The 21425-nt window shown below is 38.6% G+C and overlaps 1 protein-coding gene across 1 annotated transcript in view; it reads left to right on the top strand.

Annotated features, from left to right (window-relative positions):
- The first annotated feature begins 162 nt into the window (after positions 1–162).
- The window catches only part of SESN1 (sestrin 1), a 77740-nt gene continuing 56477 nt past the window's right edge, over positions 163–21425 (top strand). The window contains exon 1 of the mRNA XM_027693610.1: positions 163–441. Within this exon, the coding sequence (XP_027549411.1) occupies positions 178–441 (264 nt within the window). The 5' untranslated portion in view covers positions 163–177. The remainder of the gene's footprint in view (positions 442–21425) is intronic.

Below are 21425 nucleotides of genomic sequence, written 5' to 3' on the forward strand. Positions count from 1 at the left end.
GCGGCGCCCGCCCGCGCTGCCCCCCATGCGGCGCGGGCAGCGGGCTCTGCGCTCGTCGTCGTCTGTGTGGGCGGGCTGGCGGCTGCCAGGAGCCCGCCATGGGGCGGCCGCGGCGGGGCTGCTGAGGAGGAGGAGGAGGAGGAGGCGGCGGCGGGGGAGCGGCAGCCAGTCGGCCCCATGGAGGAGCGGGACTCCGAGGTGCGCTGGGACGGGCTGTGCAGCCGCGACGCCACCGCCCGCGCCGCCGCCCTGGACACCATCGGGCAAGCCGTGCTCCGCCGCGCAGAGAGCATCGCCCCCGCCGCGGCCGCCGACGGGCTCCCGGCGCTCGCCGCCCGCGACGGGCTGGGCGAGGCGCTGGCCCGCCTGCTCATGCTCTCCAAGCGCTGCCCCTTCCCCGACGTGAGGGAGAAGAGCGAGGCGATCCTCGGCGGGGTGCAGGTGAGCGCAGCAGAACCCACCCCCTTTGACTATGGGTCGGGGACTCTCCCGGACCCGTCCCACGCAGGGTACCCTCGGTTTTCTGAGGTCTGACCCGCTCTGTCAGGTTTATTCGTGCGTTAATACGTGCCAAATGGTCTCCCCCACCCCTCTCCCCGCGAAGAAACATTTGGAAAAGCGTTCCTAAAGGCAAGGCCGGGGGCGAAGTGTCTCTGGAGACGTTCAAATCCCACTGGACGCATTCTTGTGTAACCTGCTCTAGGGGACCCTGCCTTGGCAGTGGGATTGGGCTGGATCATCTCCAGAGGTCGCTTCCAACCCTAAGTATTCTCTGATTCTGTGAAAAAGCGTGAAGTCTTTCAGTGCAATCCAGCGGAGAGGATTTGGCAGTGAATAGCTGGAAAGTTGGGACATCCCGAAGGAAGCGCTGAAATGACAACTTTAACACTCTAGTTTCGGTCTGCATGACCAGTGCCGTGATATTACTAGGTTACCTTTAACTGAAAAGCTGGAAGTATTAACATTCAAGGTTGCGAATTGAAAATATAAATGGGAAGTTTTGGAGCATTTTACAGCCATGTGAGCTTCAAGGCTACTTAGTCAGAGCCTGTCAAAATTCCCTTCTTGTTGTTTATTGGAAAATAGTTTTTCCACTGGAATCGATAGGATCCAAACTATTTTTTTTTATTTACAGCTCATAGGCGGCCTAGCCAGTAGAGGATTACTTTTACTGACCTAATGCTAACAAAAATAAATGTTACTTTGTACTCTTCCACTGTTACAATCTAATTATAGTTAGTCACATCGCAATTCTCTTGCTCACCTCAAATTTTTGCGCAGGTCTTGAAATTCTTGTATTAATGGGTCCAGCAGCACTGCTAAAAATACTACTTGCTGGAGAGTAGGAAAAGGAAATTCGGGTATTTCTTTTAATCACAACTGAGTACATAGAACTATGCTTGGAGTTAGCTGCCCCATTCCCACTGTTGTGCTTTTTCTCCCTGAACATTAACAGGTTGAATAAAGGGGAATCTAGGAAAAATAACAACAATAATAATAATAATATTTAAAAATATTATAGATCTAATAATTTATACATTGCATACATATGTATTACATGAAAACCACTATATATAATAATATATGTTAAAATACATTCTGAGTTTGGATTATTGGAGCTGAAAGAGACACTTTATTTTATCGAACTTCTCAATAGTGTGCAATGTGGTAGATACAGTATAATTTATTTTGTACAGTTGAGGCTGTATGGGATGTTTTTCTCAAAGCAGATTTTATCAGTAGAAGCTGATGTTTTTCACATGATCTATGTGAAAAGCTTGACAGCTTTTCTTTAAAAACCCAAACCAGTGAAACAAACCACCCCAAACTTGAATATTAGGTTGTAAACTTAATCTGGCACCTTTGCTATGTCATCTTCCCTGTTAAAGATTCAAATGAGAAGTGAGTTTTTTACCAGTGAGAATGATGAGTCACTGGAACAGACTGCTAAGGGAAGACTTGTTTTTATCAGGTTCAAGATATCAGTCAATTCAAAGGCCAAACAGATGGTGATCTCTCACCTAAATTTTGGAGGAGGTCAGAATACATGACCTGATTACTCCCTCTTAGGTTTTTCTGTATTTGAAATTAAAGGCATGATCAACTACTAGTCTTATTTAGAAACTTTGTTACCAACTTTTTTTAACTAGGCAAAAAAGTTCTGGCAGAAAATATGTCCACCTTCATTAAGCAAGTGTAAGCTCAAATCCTATGGTCATAGCTGGCTTGACTAATAAAAATAGATGAGAAAGGTATAACAGATATGAAACCAATTGAATGCACACAAGCTGCAGTAAAAGTTTAACAGCAAATTAAGCAAAATAAAATCAAGTACAACATTATTTTAAGAAAATCTTTAAAAGCTGCTGCAAGAGAGATGTATTCTATATTTTATGAATTTAGGGTGGCAAATCTTATTTCTTGTGTCTGTACTCATAAATGCAAATATTTGTTCCAATATTTGGATCCACATGTGTGGAAGAAATAATCCAATCCAAGTATCCTGTTTTGGATGCTGAGGACTATTGTCAGACGTGAAATGGTTTTCTGTTGATTACATGGCTAAGGGGAATTTTATTCAAATCTCTGCAATGAAGATGGCAGATAAAGCAAACTATTAAATATAATTATCCCATAGAACTTGTGGCTTTCAGCAGTGATTCCAAAGGTAAATAGCTTAGTAACATTGTAAAAATGTGAAATTCTATTCAGAACAGCATCAGTACTCATAGGACTAACTTGTATTACTTTAGCTCCTTGTTTTGGGATACGAAACAATATTTAAGTCCACAGAAATATGTACCATTATGCTATCTAAACCTTATTCTTTGGCAGGTTATTAAATGACACAGAGCCCAAGGCAGGAGAGGCAACTTGAAATCCAAAAGTTCTCCTGGGGACTGGGGCTCCCCTCCTTCTCTCTCCTGTCAGATGGTCCAAATCAGACTAGTAGTCTGAGCCTGGACTGATTTATTTTTTTTATCCTTCCCTCTCTCCCCCTCCCTCATTCCCCTCAAAATGGAGAATTGTAAAATGTGCTTTCTTCATCTTTCAGCTTTGCTTCCAGGATAAATCAGTGAGGAAATCCAAGATTTGAATTTTCCATGTGGTCTAATGGCTATTTCTTTCTGGGGCTAGTGCCTTCTTGCCTGTTGGGGCAATCAGCAAATATTTAGGCATGAGCAACTGTGCTGCTGGTGTTTTTGCAGCTTTGTGTCTGGAGCAAGTTGGTAGAATGCATTATATGGCTGGTGTAAGCTGCAGGCTTGGCAACAGCCTGTGTCAGCGTGGCATCCCTCTAAGCCTGCCTTTGTTATGGTCTTTTTTTTTTTTTCTTTTCTGGATAAAAATTCCTCTGATATGTGGTGGAATGCTAAGTGTGCAACTTTCTTCTTTGCTATTAAAAATAGCATTATTAATGCTATTATTAATAAATAGTATAAGAATCTATAAAAATTAATTATTGCCTAGCATAAAGTCCTGTTGATCTGACTTATGTTCAGGATATTGAGTTTCTTAGTGTAGGTTATATATATATTTATATATAATAATATATACATTTTAGCCTGAGAGAATATATCTAATTTCTCATTTAGATTAGACAAGTTGTTTTTGTAAGAGTTATTACAAAGGCAATATCAGCAAACTAGTCTCCTTTTTTTCATTAAAACCTCCTTACTTTTATTAATAAAAGCAAGATCCTAAAGCCACTTTGACCAAATAGATAATTTTTAAAATATTTTATGAATATTTAAATTGCCATGCTTTAATGAAGTGAATGTTTGCATTTGAAAATACTTGAGTATTTTTTTGAGCTAAAACCCCAAATACATGTCATGGCTTTTGATAACTTCTTGCACACATAGTATTTTGCAAGTATTTATACCATATTGCTTATGACCTTGCAGAATAGCCTGTCATTCCACCTAATATGCTAGGTGTCTGCACACCAACACAAATATATTGGGAAAGAACAGCAGAGGAATGTCTAAGCACATGATTATTAAAAGTATTCTGCCAGCCTCCACCGGATCAATTAGATTTATGAGACTGGAATATAAATACAAGGTGTATGTATGTAGCTGGAGAAGAACCACTGAAAGTGTGAGATTTGGTAACTAAAATCTCTTGTAACCATCCAGTGGAAAAGACTGAGCAGAACGGTATGTAATTCGTAAAAATAGCTTTTTGTACAAACAAAGAGAATGCATAGATGGGAGACAGGTTCTGCAGGTGTGACAAGATGTCACCATACATAGGATAAAAGATGACAGAGCAGCAGAATAAAACCCATAAATGTCAAAAAGCTTAGCATGTAAAGTTTGACTGGGGACAAATACAAGGAAGAAAGAAACTAATCTCAACCTCTAAGAAGTAATGTAGTTATACCAAACCCTTGCATTGAAGAGGAAAATTAATAATGAAAAAAATAACTTTGCTCTCTATTGATCTTTTCATTGATGTAAACAAGAGAGATATACAGAAAATGGGAAACCGTATGTTGCTGAAGATGCAAAGCGCACAAAGATACATGAATAATGCTGGGATGGTCAAAAACATAAGGAGGTATAGCTAAAGTGAGTATTGAAAGAAAGCAAGAAATAAAAGATCCACAGATTAATGGATTAACAGATAATGCTGAGGTGATTGAAATGTTTTTTTTAAATTGTTGATCCAGATAGTGTAGTCAATAGCCATGATAGAAGCATAAATGGTACCTTCCTAGGCTAGGGGGGGGAAACCTATAGGTTGCTTGGATAAGCAACAGATTTTCAATCTGGTGGGGCCTGATGAAATTAATTCCAAGATGCTTAAAAAAACCAACTTAGCTGAAGCAATCTCATATAGTGGATTGCAGTCTCGAGATGGTGGAGGGAAGTAGCAGACTGGAAGAGATTAATTGGTGCATACCTCTTCAGTGTGGGCTAAGTGGGATGGGATGAAGATGAAACTGGTGGATTTTAACTTTAGCTCAAAGGAAAAATACTGGACCTGTGGTGAAACACATTTTTAGTGACTATGAGAAGTTGAGTAACAGCCAAACCAGACTTTTACAGGATAAAATCTTTTAAATCCAGCATTGCTACTACTTTTATGATGGAGTAACAGGCCTTGTGGTGCAGAGAGATTCTATAATGTTAATAGGTTGTTATATTGGAGTCCTCAATGTTCACATAATATTCTTATTAACAAGCTAGGGAATTATGATCTATGAACTACCCTGTAATGAGTAAAATTAGCTGGAAAACCACACCCAGAAGGCAAGTGAGACCAGGTAACAAGTACTTGGTACAGACTCTACAAGGTCCTGTCCAACACAATCTTGAGTAACAATTTTTACACTTTGTTAAATTGTAGATTACAAGCTGGGAGGGAAAGTAAGAATACTGGAGAAAAACCATATAATATAAAATTATTTTAATAGTTTATGTGAGTTTGTATAATCTAGTCCTCTGATTTTTTTGTGAAGAAAGTTTGAAGTATTTAGTGGTGGTATGGTCGGCTAAAAGGAGGCTAAGACAATATGTTCCCAAATAAATGGGGGCTGGAAGGGATGAAAAGACTGCTGCAAAAAGGAAGGAAACATGAGCTAGAATGAATGATCAATGGATGTAAAGTCCAGAAAGACTTGAGTTAGATGTTTGGGGAAAATTTCAAGGTTAGGATAGTAAAGCATGTCATGTTCATCACTAGAACTCTCTTTGTCTCAACTATTCTTAAAAATCAGTCAGGAGCAATATGCTTATTTGATCTCTCCCTGGGAAAGGCAGAAGAACATAAACTGTTTGATTTTTCTTTCTAGCCTCTTTTTCTGTGTTTTGTGTTGGTAACTACTTGGAGGCACTTTGAACACTATCTAAGTCTTTGGTCCTTTGGTCTCCAAGACTGTATTTACCAGACAGGTAGCGCTGGAACTTGTGATCTGGAACCTGTCTCTTATATTAAAGCATCAGCTGGGCTTGGGGGGTGCTTTGAGTACCTCTTTATTTTCGAAGGCCTACTGCTCTAGGGGATAAATGTAATAGAATCCCATAGTTTGCTGAGGGCTGTTACAGCACAGAAGAGAGGGGTCGTGTCAGCAGCCAGATATATCCGTCTTACAACCTTCAGGCACTGATTGTGATCTAGGCTTGCTTGGCAGTGGACATGGAATGGAATATCCTTACATTTCCAAATCCTGTCAAAATAGTTGTATGGCTTTAAATGAAACGAACATCCAGAAAGGACGAGAAGACTTCTTGTCACAGCCAAAGCAGACCTCTGCCACAGTGGTAGGACAAATAAAGCCAGGAGAGGAGGTATTGATTCTCGTGTGTGTGTGTGTTCATAAAGGATAAAATAGGAGTTATTTTTCTGTTTCATTGCTAGATTTTTTTTCTAGCAATGTGAAGTCACAAGAGAGTTCACTCTTTGCTTTGTGGATGCTCCATGTTTGAGCTCTGTGGTGCATGCTTGTTAAGAGTAATAAGGGTGAAACTTAATTATGATCCTTGCTCTCAAATGGTTTATCCTAATGACTCTGGTATTACAGAAGACTGGCTAACTTTTGAAATCTTTTATCTGCTTTTGGAATAATCTTTGATAAACGACTTTATAACTTTGTCTAAAGTCTTTTTTTAGTTTTCATGCACAGCACAAGTAACTTTCTTAGATGAACTTTGAGATCTGTAGCTAGGCACATCTGTTAGGTTGTGGGATTACTTTTGTCCAAGTGAATTTGACTGTGTCCTGCTGCATGATAGGGATGCTGCCCTGTGATGCTTACTGTTGGTCAGTCACCATAGAAATGTGTCTCAGATGAAATTTATTGTCTGTTGAAGCTTATGAATTTAAATATAGTATCCTCACTGGTGGTGATGAATTTGAACCATCTGGAAGCAGACTAGTTTCCCTGCACAATGCCAGTACCCAAATTGGTTTCTGTTTCCCGTAGTACTCTTACATAAAGTGAATTAAAACATCCTTTTTTGTGAGTTCACTTCATAGCAAAAGTCTGTTCTGTCTCTTCCAGCGATTAGGTGGAATGGATTTGATTATTTACTGTAGGGTGCTCCCTTCAAAATCCACACGTTGCTTTATCAGATCACTAGTTTAGAAAACATCTTGTCTTTTAGGGTATTTTTGTGGTGCTCAGATACTCTTGCTTTTCTCAATATTCGGAGAGATTACTGAAGTAATCGCATGATGCACTTAAACGATTAGTGTTATTTGCAGCTTCTGCAACCTCCACAGCATTTATTGTAAACATGTTCTGATGATGGTCTGTATCACGTGTGGGGCAAGACTGGCTGGAGAAGTTAAGGGAGAAGACTTAATCTTGATGTGTCAGGGAATATTCTGAGCAGGGCTGTGAACATATTTCTTAAAAAACTTAAATTTTCAATAATACTTAAGATTGCATTGTCTGCCTCCTCGCTCTTTCAGCCTATTTGTATCCTTTCTTCAGGCTTCAGGCAGTTGAGAGAGATGAAGTGAAATTTTCTTTTGTTGAGCTTGTCAACAGCAGAATTGCCTGACCTTGGAAATGTCTTTGGTTGGAATAAAGAGGTGCTTGAAAACAGTGGAGGTTCTAAAAGTGATTTGAAGTAAGGTATCTGGGTCACTTCTAATGCTGTTTTTGTGTTTGGAGCCATTCCATAATTTTCTATGCTAACTGTATGCCAATCTTCTTGTATGGAAATGAGTTTTGCTTAGTCAACTTGTTCTTATAATTGTTTGGAATAACTTGATCCATAAAGTTATGAGTTTATGTGAACTGATTTTCAGGGTGTCATAACTAGAATTTTTATTTTCAAAAGAAGTGAAGAGTGAAGCACACATTTGATAATATTATCTTGGTTGGTTTTTATTTTTTGGCTGCGTTGAAGTGCTTTAAACTGAAGAAATTGAACTAAAACGTTTCCTTATCTCTTACTGTTTAGTAATGAGGTAAGCAACTATAGGGTGTACATCGGTGACTTAGATAAAAAGGTTTGTTTCCTGTCTTTTTTTTATAGGAGGTAATATCTAGAGATCTGTAGAAACCAGAAATGCTTCAGCTTGAATGCATTTTGTAAATAACAGCATCTGTTCTCCTGACCTAGCACTTGCTAAGTCATACAAGCTTTTTTTTAGATTTTTTTTTTTAAATTTTCTTTTGCTTCTGCTTCTCTTTCTAGAGGTAATTCTAGAAGTTGGCTGTTCATTTCAAGTCAGAGCTGGAGATGATCCTTTCCAGTCTACACTCATGTGTGCTACTGTCAACTTAGATGTTTATCTTAAATTATTTTTCTCACTCTGATACTAATAGTCTGTGGGTAGAAGTGATCCTTCCCCTCTCTGCATTTACTTTGCTAGAAGTTCTGCTCTTCTTTAAGTTGCCAAAAAGCCAATTTATTTTTACTTGAATCTTAAATTTTTTTTTTCCTATTTAGTATGTAAATAACTGTCTTCATTTTGGGATCTTGGCATACATTTGGATGCTTTTTGCTCACATATGAAAAAATTTTATGCATCTTGAGGAGATGTTCAAGCAAAGTGAAAAGCACTAAGAATTTGAAAGGGTTTATTAATTAGCATACAATGTGCAAAACAAATTAGCTTATGGTATTAAGTAAAAAAAAAAGTATGGGCTCCTAGGTTGTGTAAGATAATACATCTTCTATTAGGTAACTTAAAATAAAATTACATTGTCTTACTGTGACAAATGTAAAGTGAGCACTGAAGAAATACTTGCTGTTTTATCTTCTTACTTTTGACTTTTTCTTCAGGTCAGGGTTTCTCCTTTTAAAACAAACATAGTGGAAAAGTACTGAATATACCATTGTGGGCCAGAAAAAGTGGTTTTGAAAGCTTGAGTATATTTTCCTGTGGATACCGAGTGTTTAAATTTCCAAAAATATGGTTGCTGTCAGTATGTTTTTCTATTCCAGTAAATTGTTTACAGTTTAAGGGGGATGGGAGGGTGGGAATAGCTTAGGTCTCTCTTCAGAAATCAAGTGAAAGATGGAAATCTTCACTTGGAGCTACATACATAAATTAAATCCAAAAGGTTAAGTGGTGGGTTTTTTTCTTGTTTACTGCTTTCTTGATGTTTCCAATGACTTTGACTTTGGTTTTTTTCCTTTGTCTTCTTTTTTTTTTCTGGAAAGCTTAGGTTAGATGCCTGCCAAAAGTCGATTTGGGAAGGTGAACTGGTTTAGTTCTATTTAAACCTAGTAAACAATTAACCATTTTCCTTACTTCAGCTTTATGTAGAAACTAAGCTTGTTCTTTCAAGTAATTTTGGGTTAAAAGTATCAACCAATGTTGTGTTCTAATGCCTGAATATTACCCCAAAATACACTGGGCTTGTATTTTAAAAATAGAGGTGATGGTACTTATGTCATGTAATCTGATATGTGTCGTCCTGGGCAACTACAGGAACTTACTTTCAATTCAGGCATTGTACTAAAGGATAACACAGTGCTTCTGAAAACATGTGGTTGGGTTTTTACTGTAAATTAATTAGACATTGTAACTTGTTTTCTCTATTCTATGCTCTCTGGAGTCAATAATAAGGTTTTCTTGGTGTCAGGTCTTTCCTGGCAAGTCCTTTGTCTACCTAAATAGCTGACTGGCTTTGTGGGCCTAAGTTTTGAGACTGAAGGTATTTCCCTTCTGGGATATTTTTGCTTGCTATTGAATTGGTTTTAAGCAATTTTCCTCCAAAACAGGGTTTTGTTTTAAGAATTCCTTAACTCCTAGAGAGTAAACATGAAATAATATGATATTTGTTAAAAGGGAGAACAACCTTTCTTATTTAAAGCTCTGAAGCCTTTCCTATGTGCCTTTTTTTTTCTTGTGGGGAGGAGAACTTCTTTTCTGAAAGATTTTTTTCCATTGCAGCTTGTTGCTGAGCCTCCACTGTTCCTAGTGTTTTGGTGCAACAAAACTTTTAGCTTTAAAATGCAGCCTGTTTGCCAACACCACATTCCACTCGGATTAAACTTTTCATTGGATTTTCAATTTATTTAAGTTTTAAACTAGATTCACACTGATTTCCATATAGAAGAAAGACTGAAGAGAGGAAAAGTTTTTCTCAATCTTTCTCTGAATTTCGAATCAATGCTTAGTGCAAATTTGTGTTGGTTTAACAGTACTAAATATTTGGCAGCTGCCACGCACAAAATGTTTTCTGAAGCTCATCATGTTATGAAGATAAGTCCTTACCAGGACAAGATTGCTTTTGATATTTGCCCTAACATCATATGTATCCATTCTATCCTTCCCACTTATGTTACAGAAAAGGTTTTGGAAGCCTTGTAACTTTACCCAGATTACTTTTTTTTAAGAGTTACATTTATAATGTAACATTTATAATGGTTACTTGTATTTACGTAGAAACTGATGTATAAATAGTGTTGTATAAGAGAGGCTTAATTCTGACATTTTTATTGCTATTGTTCTGTTCCAGGATGCAAGAAAATAAACCAAATGGAAATGTTTTTGTCTGGCTTTTAGAAGGCATATTGCTATCTTGTTTTGTAGTGTTCTGCTTTTCTATCTATTCATAACATGACAACTCTGGTGGATATTGTCTGGAATCTGTCAGAAGAGTATGTGTAAATCGGGAAGGTCAAGTGTTGCTTCTCTTTCCTTCATTTCTTGGTGTCAGGACTTTCTGTTAAAAGATTTGAGTTTTTGAGTAAGGTTTCATTCAGAATGAACACATGACAGTTTTGTCAAGATATGAACTGGGTATGCCATCATTTTTCCAAAATACTATGTACTAGAATTATATTAGTAAAAAAAACCCTCAGTTTTTTTTTTCTTTATGTGTAGTTGGTTTAGGCAGCTATAAGGAGATGTCTTCTTGATTCTGTAATAAACATACAAATCTATATCATCATGTGTTTTCCTAACTTTGGCAGAAAAATGAATACTAATCTTTGCACTATGTACTACTTGAATATTTGTTTAAAATCAGAGTGGACAGTCCAACTTGTAAAAATCATTGAGTCCTTTTGCTGTCCAAAACTTCCAAGAAATGTAAGTGGAAATCAAATTGGAAAGAGCATGTGCTGGAAGTTGTTGTTATGTATGTACAATATGATAAGATAGGCAATATAATGAAGACCTAACTCTAAATTCTTAAGCCAAGCATAATTTATTTCACTTTGAAATAGCACTGAGGGATTTTACTAGGGATAATATGTGAAATTTCTTCTCCTTCTGTATGTAACAGAATAATATAATTTAATAGCCTCATTTGAGACTTGATTCCTTTTTCTGGTGCAACAGTAGATTCTGATGCTCACTGAAATCAGACTCCATCTCTTAGAGATTAAGATAGTCTTAATGTGGATAATAGAGCCTGTAAACTACTTTCTCTTCAAAATGAGTGGTACCTTTTACATAGTTTGTGCTTTTGAACATTGAGCTCTGGGAAATATTGAACTCTGAGACTTTGAGATGGCAAGGGGAAGCTTCTTGTAAGAACTTACTGGAATTCTTAACAATTCTGAAGATTGTAGAATGAATAAAGACTTGAACCAGCATGCTGTATAATATTCTGTTGCAACAATCTGGTTATAAGCAAATATTATGTCTTTGTGGCAGTTGCTTTCCTTCATTTAATTAGATGGGATAATGACTGTTCGCAGAGTATGGTTGGATTTGGAAATCCACTCATCTGCAGTGGAATATCCTAAAGGGAATATTCTTATTATTGAAGCAAATTCTAAAGTTCTAGAAAAATCTTGCAGCAATCTTTTTCATTTCTCTCTTGTAGTGGAAATGAAGTGTAGGAAATGTGTGAGGCAGGATATTTAATAAATAATGTTCTGGGCTTTTCTTCCACCTTGGTTCTACATTTGTATTGGGTTTGCATGGCAAGGTTTTGGTAGCGGGGCAGCTACAGGGGTGGCTTCTGTGAGAAGCTGATAAAAGCTTCCCCCACGTCTGATAGATTCAACACCAGCCAGCTCCAAGATGGGCCTGCCACGGGCCAAGGCTGAGCCCAACAGTGATGGTGGTAGCACCTCTGGGGTAATGTATTTAAGAAGGGCGGAAAGAAAACCCTGGGTAACAGGAACTGCAGTCAGAGAAGAGAGAAGCGAGAATATATCAGAAGAACAACTCTGCAGGCACCAAGGTCAGTGGAGAAGGAGAGGCACCTCTCTGTTCCAGGCACCGGAGCAGAGATTCCCCCATAGTGCAGACCATGGTGAGGCAGCTGTACCCCTCAGGTCCACGGTGGAGCAGTTCTCCACTGGCAACCTTTGGAGGACTCCATGCCAAAGCAGGCTCCTGAAGGAGGCTGAGACCTTGTGGGAAGCTGTGCTGGAGCAGACTCCAGGCAGGACTTGTGGCCATCTGGAGAGAGGAGCCCACATTGGAGCAGGTTTGGTGGCAGGGCTTCTGACCCTGTAGGGGACCCATGCTGGAGCAGTTTGTGAAGAACTGTAGCCCATGGAAAGAACTCACTTTGCAGAAGTTTCTGGAGACCTGTCTCTTGTGGGAGGGACCCCACAGTGGAGCAGGGGAGGAGGGAACAGCAGAGACAATAGGTAACAATCTGACTGCAACCCCCATTCCCTGTTCCCCTGTGTTGCTGGGAAAGGGGAGATAGAGAAAATTGTGAGAGCAGTTAAGCCCAGGAAGAAGGTGTGGGGGGGGGAGCAAGGTGTTTGAAGATTTGGTTTTATTTCTCATTATCTTACTCTGATTTGATTGTTAATAAATTAAATTAATTTCCCCAAGTTAGGTCTGTTTTGCCCACAACGGTAACTGGTGAGTGATCTCACCCTGTCCTTGCCTCAACCCATGAGCTTTTTGTTATTATTCTCTCTCCCTGGACAGCTGAGGAGGGAGTGATAGAGCAGCTTTGTGGGCACCTGGTGTCCAGCCAGGGTCAACCCACCACAGTATTTGAACTAGTTCTTTGGTGTGTTTTTTTGAGAGTGAAGTTCAAAATTTGCTGCGATATCAGTGTTTGCTTGGTTGTTACAAAGCTGATTGGTGTCTCAAAATAAAAACTTTCTGTGAAAATGTACTGCTTTTAACAAAGTGTTTGCAGGGGAAGATTTCCTCAGTAATAAGTGAAAGTCCCATGAAGACCAGAAAGAAATGTACACTTAAAATAGCCAAAAGCTTTGAGCATGAAGGTCTCACATTCAAGTCTATGCTTTGCCCCTCTCAGATGAGTGATTTGAGAGGGCAGTTGAACAAAGTAGAACTTCTTAAGCAGTAGAAATTGCATGTTTTCTTTTAAAGCAGTAAAAATGTTACATTTGCCTTGGATATAGGAGTATCTCATTTAAGCATGAGTGGGATCTGGACTGGACTGGACTTGAAACCTGGTCTACCTCATCTCAAAACTTGACTTGGAGAAATAAGTACCTGGAGAAATAAGTAACTGAGGTCTTAAAATTTCATCAAGTTAGGAAAAAGCACCTGTTGTCCAGCTGCTGTGAAATTCATTTGCCCTGAGTACAAAACTGCTTTAGATTAAAGCCAAAGTAGTGAGGAAGCTTTGAAGGCCCTGTGAGGTGGGGTGAAGGATTTTACCTAAGTAGTTGTAATCCAGTTTTTAAATAAATGGAGTTCAACAACAATTTTGGTGAAGACTGAAACATGGTAAAATAATTTTCCCAATCATAACTTTTAGTATTTACCGTCAGTTTCTTTTTAAAACACTTCTAAATGTGTTAACTTTAGAAAACTAGGATGGAGTACAAGTTTACATGGCTTTTTGAAACTTCAGCTTCTGGGATCTTTTTTTGAAGAGGGGGAGAAAAATATGTTGTGCTACAGAAAATAAGTCAGATTTTTTTTTTTGTACCACAAGAGCAAGGCATTTTTTCTGTATTCAGATGAGACTTATTATGATATTAAACACATCTGTTTATTAGACTGTTGTGGATAGATTTTTGGTTTTGTTTTTTTTTCCTTTATTTTTTTTTGAAAAGTTTAATTTTGAACTGGAGTATTTATTGTCTTAGCAGTAGTATTTTGGCCACCTATACTGTCGCATTTGCAGAGGGAACTGCTTTACTGAGGGCAGTTACATTATTACTATCTGATAATCTAATAATTATAGATGACAAATAAACCAGCAGGTACTTCATTAGGAGTGTTGTGTACAACATACAATTTTGACATTATCCTGAAAAAAATCTTAATATTATTCCTGGGAGTGTCCCTGAATTAACACAACTACTGCTCATGTGTGCTAAAGTGAAGCATACGTGAGCTTGCAGGGTTGAGGCTGTGTGCTGGCTGGTCTATCCAAAAGCCTCTTACCTGGCTGCAGGATTCCCTTTCAAAACATTCTTAGTACTTCCATTTATTATAAACAATCTTGTATCTCCTTTTACAGATTTCAGGTTCCCTAGAGTTTGTGATCACTGTGCCAAACTGACACTCACGCTTGCCTCTTAATCTGAAAAGTTACATCTTGAGTAGAGACATGCAGGAAGCATGTTTTGGGTGTCTAATGAATGCAGCTGCAGTGTTTTCAGGACTAAATTGGCTCACTGTGGGCTACCAGGTGTGCCACTTACCACAGCAGTAAATAGATAAAGTCCGCAACAGTTCAATTAGCTTAAGCAAGCTCTTCCTCACTTGTGCATGCTTCACAGAATGCCCCATGGAATGAACTGAAGCTGATGGACCCACTCTGGAAAGGTGTAATGAATTTGAAGGAACACTTGGGGGAGACTTCATGTCTCATGTTTTGTTTCCAGTTTTTTTGACTTGTTTGAAGTAACATCAATGTGAATTGAGATCTATTATTCTAAAACTCTTGAAGGATGAAACTTTTGTCCTTATTGCCTTATGCTACGTTACAGAATAGTAGCATGAAAGCTTCTTGACATAGGGCATATTTTTAGGTATTTTTGTTGGTGATGGTATCTTGCTAGTTTTTTTTAGAAATAATATAATTGTAACTGACTGATTTCTCTAGCTAGATATGAAAGCAATGATGAGTGATACAGGTATAGAAAAGGGAGAAGAGGAGCATGCATAAATAAGAAGTTGGTGATAGTAGGTGAATCAGCAGTTTATATATTTGTTATGAATGCTCACCACTATATTCAAGGGGCATGCCTATTTTTATTTTATGATTGTCAGAATTTCAGTTTTATAATGTATTTATCTTCAACTGAAATGTCCTAAATTGTATCTCTGTAGTGTTAATCAGGACTTCACATCAACATGTCTTTAGAAAAGCAAAATAGAAAGAAGGTACTAGCTATTAGAATTCACCTCTTCTAAACACAGGATGCATATGTTCCCACATATTAAAAAAAAAATCCAAACCCCCAATCAACAACAAAAAAATCCCCTACTCAACTATCGTGATGTTTTAATTGTTGAAACAATTGGGGTCAAAAAGCTGAGGTCTGTGAAGGAAATCAGTTGTGAGTATGTACGATGGTGTCTTCTGTTGCTGTTCGTGGCACAGACTGTCCCTCATCTAATGAGAAAATACTAGTATAGGTACTAGGTAAAAATAATAGCCATAATCAGTCTGTTTTCTTTTTCCGAAGGATCTAGCAAAGACCTTTCTGAAGGACCTTGAGGGAAATGAAATTGTCAGAGAACTTATGTGAATAACTCCTTTTATTTTGAGCTTACCAATGACAAATTTTAAACTAGCACATGGCAGCTGACTAACTTTCTAAGGGTAGATTCTACAAAAGAGTAGATTTTAGTTGGGAGGAAAGGGCTGACATTCAATGTTTTGGGACTTTTTAGTTCTTATTAAACAAAACTTAACCCTTGAGCATGTTTAAGCTATCTCTAGACTAAAATAAATTTTTCTGCTGGACTCTATTATCTTAAGTAAAATCATGTGTTGTGTGGTAGTGTTGCTATTTGTTACTTTTTTTTCTAATACGAGCAGATTAAAACTACTGCATTGTCCAGGCTAAAATCTATTTAAATGCCATTAATTGTCCACTATTATAAAGAAAGATAGTAAAGAAGATAATTCTTTGCCGTTGGGAGTCCATGCTTGCTAGAAGAAACTGTGTTGCTTTCTGTGTGAATGTGGTGCATTACACAGGAGTTACTCAGGCATGCTCAGAGGGACCCTGACAGTGAAACTTCCTGGCAGCATTTTAGCTTTTAAAGACTTCATTCAGTGGGAAGGGTGCTTTACTTAGTTCAGCCCTGGCTGTAGCAATGACCCAACAGACTGTATGTGTCCTCAAAGTTTTACTACCAGTCTTGAATGCATCAGAACATAGGTTCTAACTGAAGAAGGGGGAGAAAGGGTGCTGGACCTTGTGGCCTTCTAGATGAAAATAAAATACTCTTCAAATTGTTTCAATTCCTTTCCTGTATGTATGCAACAGAAAGAGTTAACACAGCTTGCATCTTTGAGGTGTTTTCATATGCAATACTCTAGTGTTTCTTACGATTTCTTACCAGCTTCCTGCAGGTGAATGGTAATTCAGCCAGTTGGTATACGTTCAGATCATGTTTGTGACAGAGCTTACTACGCAGTATGTTTATTGAACAGTTTGTCCTTGCTTTGTTTGAGATATATTGTTCACAATAACAATAAAAGAGGTGAGGTTCTGCAACAGATGGCACTGTAGGAAAAGGTAACCCTAATAGGAAAAAGTTGTCCCTATAGCAGAATGTCAACTTAAAAGTTGAAAGTTGGAATCATCCAGATAGATTCAACTTCTGGTAGGTGCTAGCCATCAGAATGTTTTGCTTTTCAAACCTAATGTTTTTATAGTACAGCTGGTGGGTTTTTGTTTGTTTGGGGTTTTTTTGGTGTTTTTTTTTTTTTAATAGAATAAGATCTCTTCAGATTTCTGGCACGTATAGTCACCAACATGGGAATTCCCTGTCCTGTATTATTCAGCAAGACAAAGGTTCTGATATTATTCAGCAAGCCAAAGATTCTGTGCAGTCCAAAGACAGGAAATGAGTTCATGAAGCTTGTGTTTCTGCTCCAACTTAGAGCTTCAAAACCCAAGATCCTTCTAACCCTGTAGCTAAAGTCAGTGAACATCTAGGCAGAACCTCATCAGGTGCCATGAATAAGGGTGTTTCAGGTTTGACAGTGGGCAGTAGTTCCACGCCTATGCTCAAGCTCACTCTGGATTCAGAGATTAAATATTTCCCTCTATCTCCTCTCAGGGCTTGCAGAACATGGTGTTCTTGGAGCATGTTTACTGAAGACCTATCAGATGGGCTTTGCACAAAACAAACCAGAGCTACCCCTCCCACTCCTGAGTAATAGCTTAGTGGTTAGAGCATTCCCAAAGAGTGAGGACTCTAGGTTCAGCACCTTTTCTCCCTGAGGTGATTCGAAGTCATGCCCCTTACATGCCTAGGCTCCCAAGAGGAAAGAATTGGGCTAGCTTTTGCTCTAATTTCTGGGACAGTGAACGCCTTAAGAATTGTATGTAAAGCAGGACTAATGCAACTGGAAGTGCTGACAGTGTTGCCATCATTAAATATCTTAACTTTGTTTAGGGTGGAGAAGGTGAAATCGCCTTGAGTTTATTAATGACTTGGACTTGGCCTCTGTCTTAAGTGATCTAACTGCAGAGGTGAGAGCACCAGTCTCTGGGCTTGAGGTTGTGGTCTTGAATAAATGGAGTTTCTTTTGATGGTGGGCAGAAAGCTCTAGCACAGTGGGACTCTGGACTGAAGATGCGCTCCTGTCTTCAGTGCTTCCCATTAGCTAGCTTAGGTGAGTTCCAACTTGACTTGCAGGTTTTTTTGAGTGCTGGTTAAGGTGCATTACCCTCCTGTAATAGATAAAACTTTTGTGTTCCTGGGTAATAGACTGAAGTGTGATCTTTGCTAAGAGATTCAGATATTGAGGAAATGTTGTCTTAAGCATCATTGGACTTGTCTGTAAAGTGTAAATGTTGACCTTCTACTAAGATACTTCTTCCTTTAAATACTATTTAGAGACTTCTGTACTAAATAAACTACTTTTGCTATGTTCCTGTGGTGAGAATGCAGACAAAACTTCCAGTTTACAAGAATTTGAAAAAGGCAGTTGAAAGTGGAGATGTTTTGTGATTTGTTTCTTGCACGTGTTTATAGTACATAGTCTATCCTAATGCATAAAGACAATTATCTTCCCCTCCCCAGTACAGGTAAGCATGTTTTTCTTCAGTGAGGGTCCTTTCTGAAGGGTTGAGAGCTTTCCTCTTCCTGCTAGATCTCCAGACTTCTTCCAGTTCATGTCCCCTCACACTTGAGGGCACTGTAGGTTCGTTCTTCCTTTATAGCTGAAAGGTGCTACAAGCTCTTGGTGGAGGTCTAAATCAAAACCGTGTGTCTCTTGGTATTTTTGTAAGTTTTCTCTTTATTTATCTTCAGTTTTGGAGAAAAATGTTCTCATCTAGAAGTTGCCATTAAAGGAAAAGAAAAACAGTTCTTTAAAATATCAGTGATGGTTGTGTGGAACTTCATAGAATAGTTTGGCACGTGGAAAAGAAAAAATTAGTCTCGAGCAGATTTGCAACTTCCTTTCAAAATTTAAGTGCAATGAGATGTGAGTAACCTGCACTACAGCAGCTAAGTGGCTGAAACGGGGTTACAGAACCAGCAGAACAGTCTGAAGGAAGAGCAAAACAGTGTCAACAAGTATTGTACACTGTGCTGAGTTTAATACAGGGTGAAGCTCAAATTCTTCTTGAAGAGAACTGTGTACTCTTGTTGTTATTTAAATTTTCCCATGTCAGGCTTTTTCACTTGACTATATTATGCAGGAACTAGATCATTAACATTAAAAGAACCTGAAGTTCTTCCAAGTTTATATTCAGGCCAAATGAAGTAAGCCTCTAGCAAACATGCAACTAGATGACATAATACCATATATTAAAGGTGCAGAGGCCTTTTTGTTTCCCCATCTCCTAATTACATCAAACAATAGGAGATGAAATACATGTCTCTTTAGTGATATTGTGCTTCAGCTCTTTAACAGAGCTTCATTCAAAGTTAGATCTGTGTGCAGTTGAATCTTGCTCATTGTGGATGGCCATGGGTATCCTGAAATGCCAGAGGTTCTATGAACAGTAGCATGAAAATCTGCAACCTGAAGAGTAAGTGAGTGTTTTTCTGTGACTGAACTCACAGGGTAGGCTGTAACACTTCCCTTCATACTTAGGCCTTCTGATTTTAGGGTAACATCACATGATTACATGTGAACTAAATTACCATTAACTTTGGAGTAGCTCATCTGTCAAAACTGATTTGTCTGATTTGCTGTGTAACACAGGTCAAGCAGGGAGTGTACTGTCAGTTGCTGTGGCTGAAGTGACAAGATTTAACTGACAAGGTGGTGGTAAATTGATTGTTTGCAGTTGTGGGAGCTTACTCTGGTAACAGCTCTTATTAATGTTTACTCTTTCTTCTGTGTTAAAGTATGCCTGCATGCTAAGGCATATATTCCAGCATCTTCAAAACTTTTTCTTAAAAGATTTTGGAAAGGAAGGAAATGTAGCAAATGCCAAACATCCAGTGGTGCTGCAGACAATTATTGGTTTAATCTATTGGCAGTAGATTAAAGAAGGTGGCTCATGATGGCCACTTCTTTCCCTGTTTTCCCATAAGACTGGGCTAATATCCCCCCACGTCCCTCAAGTAACATTAATTAGTTATACAATACCTGGGGTGACTGTTTAGTGACCTCCTAGTTGTAAAAGCTTTTATAAACATCAGAAGCCTGGAGTTATAAATATGGAACTTCAAAATGGTGTGAGGTTTTTTGTTTGGTTGGTTGTTTCTGGAATAGATAGTATAGAACTGAAGGTTGGCCCATTGTCAGGATAGCAGGCTTCCTTTGTGGCGATTCCTTCCCTCTTCTGTGAAGTTTTAATCTTCAAAATATCAAATGGAAAAACAGGCAAGAAAACCAAAGGCAAACAAAACCCCCATAGCTGTCCTTTTAAGATAATTATCAATGTCCTTGAAAAGATGGACGGGTTCCATTCAGCCCTTTACTGTATATAATTACACTTAGTGTGTGGAACCAGGGAAAGAGGCAGTTTAGGCAAAATGGAATCTGGTGAGGATGACAGTACTTGATTTCTCCCTGCTGGAAATCTGGGAATGTCCCCGGCCTAAACAATGTACATTTATTTATCCCACAGTGGCTTGTTCCACATGGACCCCTTCTAAGTTAGTGGACCCAGTTGTTTGGGGCAACATAAGCTGAAGGGGAAATCAGATACTTAACTCTGGCATTAGGCTTTCATAGAATGAGGAGAAAGAACATTCAGTGTTAGATTGTTGAGACAACCAAGTAGTGAATCATAACCTTAATGCCTGTTTTGTACCAACTGCCAAATAAAATCATATTATTGGAATGAAGTAGCATATATCCTGCTACAGCACAAGAATACTTGGCAGCCAATCCTTTCACTAAGCTCTATGGCCAGAGATTATAAGGGAAGAGCAGAACTTGCAAATATTAGGCTGGCAGAGTCTTGAAAATGAAAGCAACATGAATGGTAAAATTCATTCAGTAAATATCTTTATTCCCAGGCTAATACAGATTTTTAACTGTAATGTTTTTGTGCAAATTCTCTATATTCATGTTAACCAAATGTGCAGGGTATTATTGTTGTAGCTTTTTTTACACTTACTCTACACCATCAAACTCATCACTGTTTTTGTTATTAATTTCCTTTGAGGTAGATCATCTCTGGTCTCTGTTTTGCAGATTCTATTTTCTGTCTGAGGTCTCTGGGCATAAATCAAATTCATGTCTGATGACTTGATGACTGCCTTAGTTAGTGTATCCTAAGCTGAACTCCTTTCAGGTTTTCCCTTCCCTAATCCATCATCATCTCATTGCTCTTGCTTCTTCCTTTACCATAATCGTACTATTTTCCTACAATATCTCATGATGTGCCATGAAATCAACACATTATTTTTAAAGATCTGTTCAGTTCCACTGCTACTTACTCCATGGAGCTATTGATTTCTGTATTGACTGTACAGGCAGGATCTGCCCAACTTTGTGTGCCCATGAAGCACATACCACGGTGGGACTTCCAGATTGCACACACTCGCATCACGCAGGATGCGGGGCTGCAGTAACGCATCCCTCTGACGCATGATGGCATAAGAGAAGAAGATACTGCTGAGGCAGGACATGGGGGTGGGGAGGTGAGGAAATAAAGCAAACAATGTTGAACTGCCTGACATCTTAAATGAAAGAAAAACTGTCAGCCTGTGAGAAGTCACAATTTAGTCTTGCAGCTCCTTGACAGGGTATGACACTTTAGGATCATCTGCATAGATCTAAGATATTGCTGAAAGCAGGTAAGTGTAGTAGAATGTTTTTTGTTTGTTTGGGTTTTTTTGTTTTGGTATTTTGATAAAGATTTTTTTAAGATACTTGTGGAGAGGCTTTTTGCACTATTTTTCCAGTCCTTACTGATCAACTGAAAGAAAACCCCTTGCTAGGATGA

Source organism: Neopelma chrysocephalum, unplaced genomic scaffold (genome assembly GCF_003984885.1).
Source record: "Neopelma chrysocephalum unplaced genomic scaffold, ASM398488v2 Primary Assembly neopelma1_23, whole genome shotgun sequence".
NCBI lineage: Eukaryota > Metazoa > Chordata > Aves > Passeriformes > Pipridae > Neopelma > Neopelma chrysocephalum.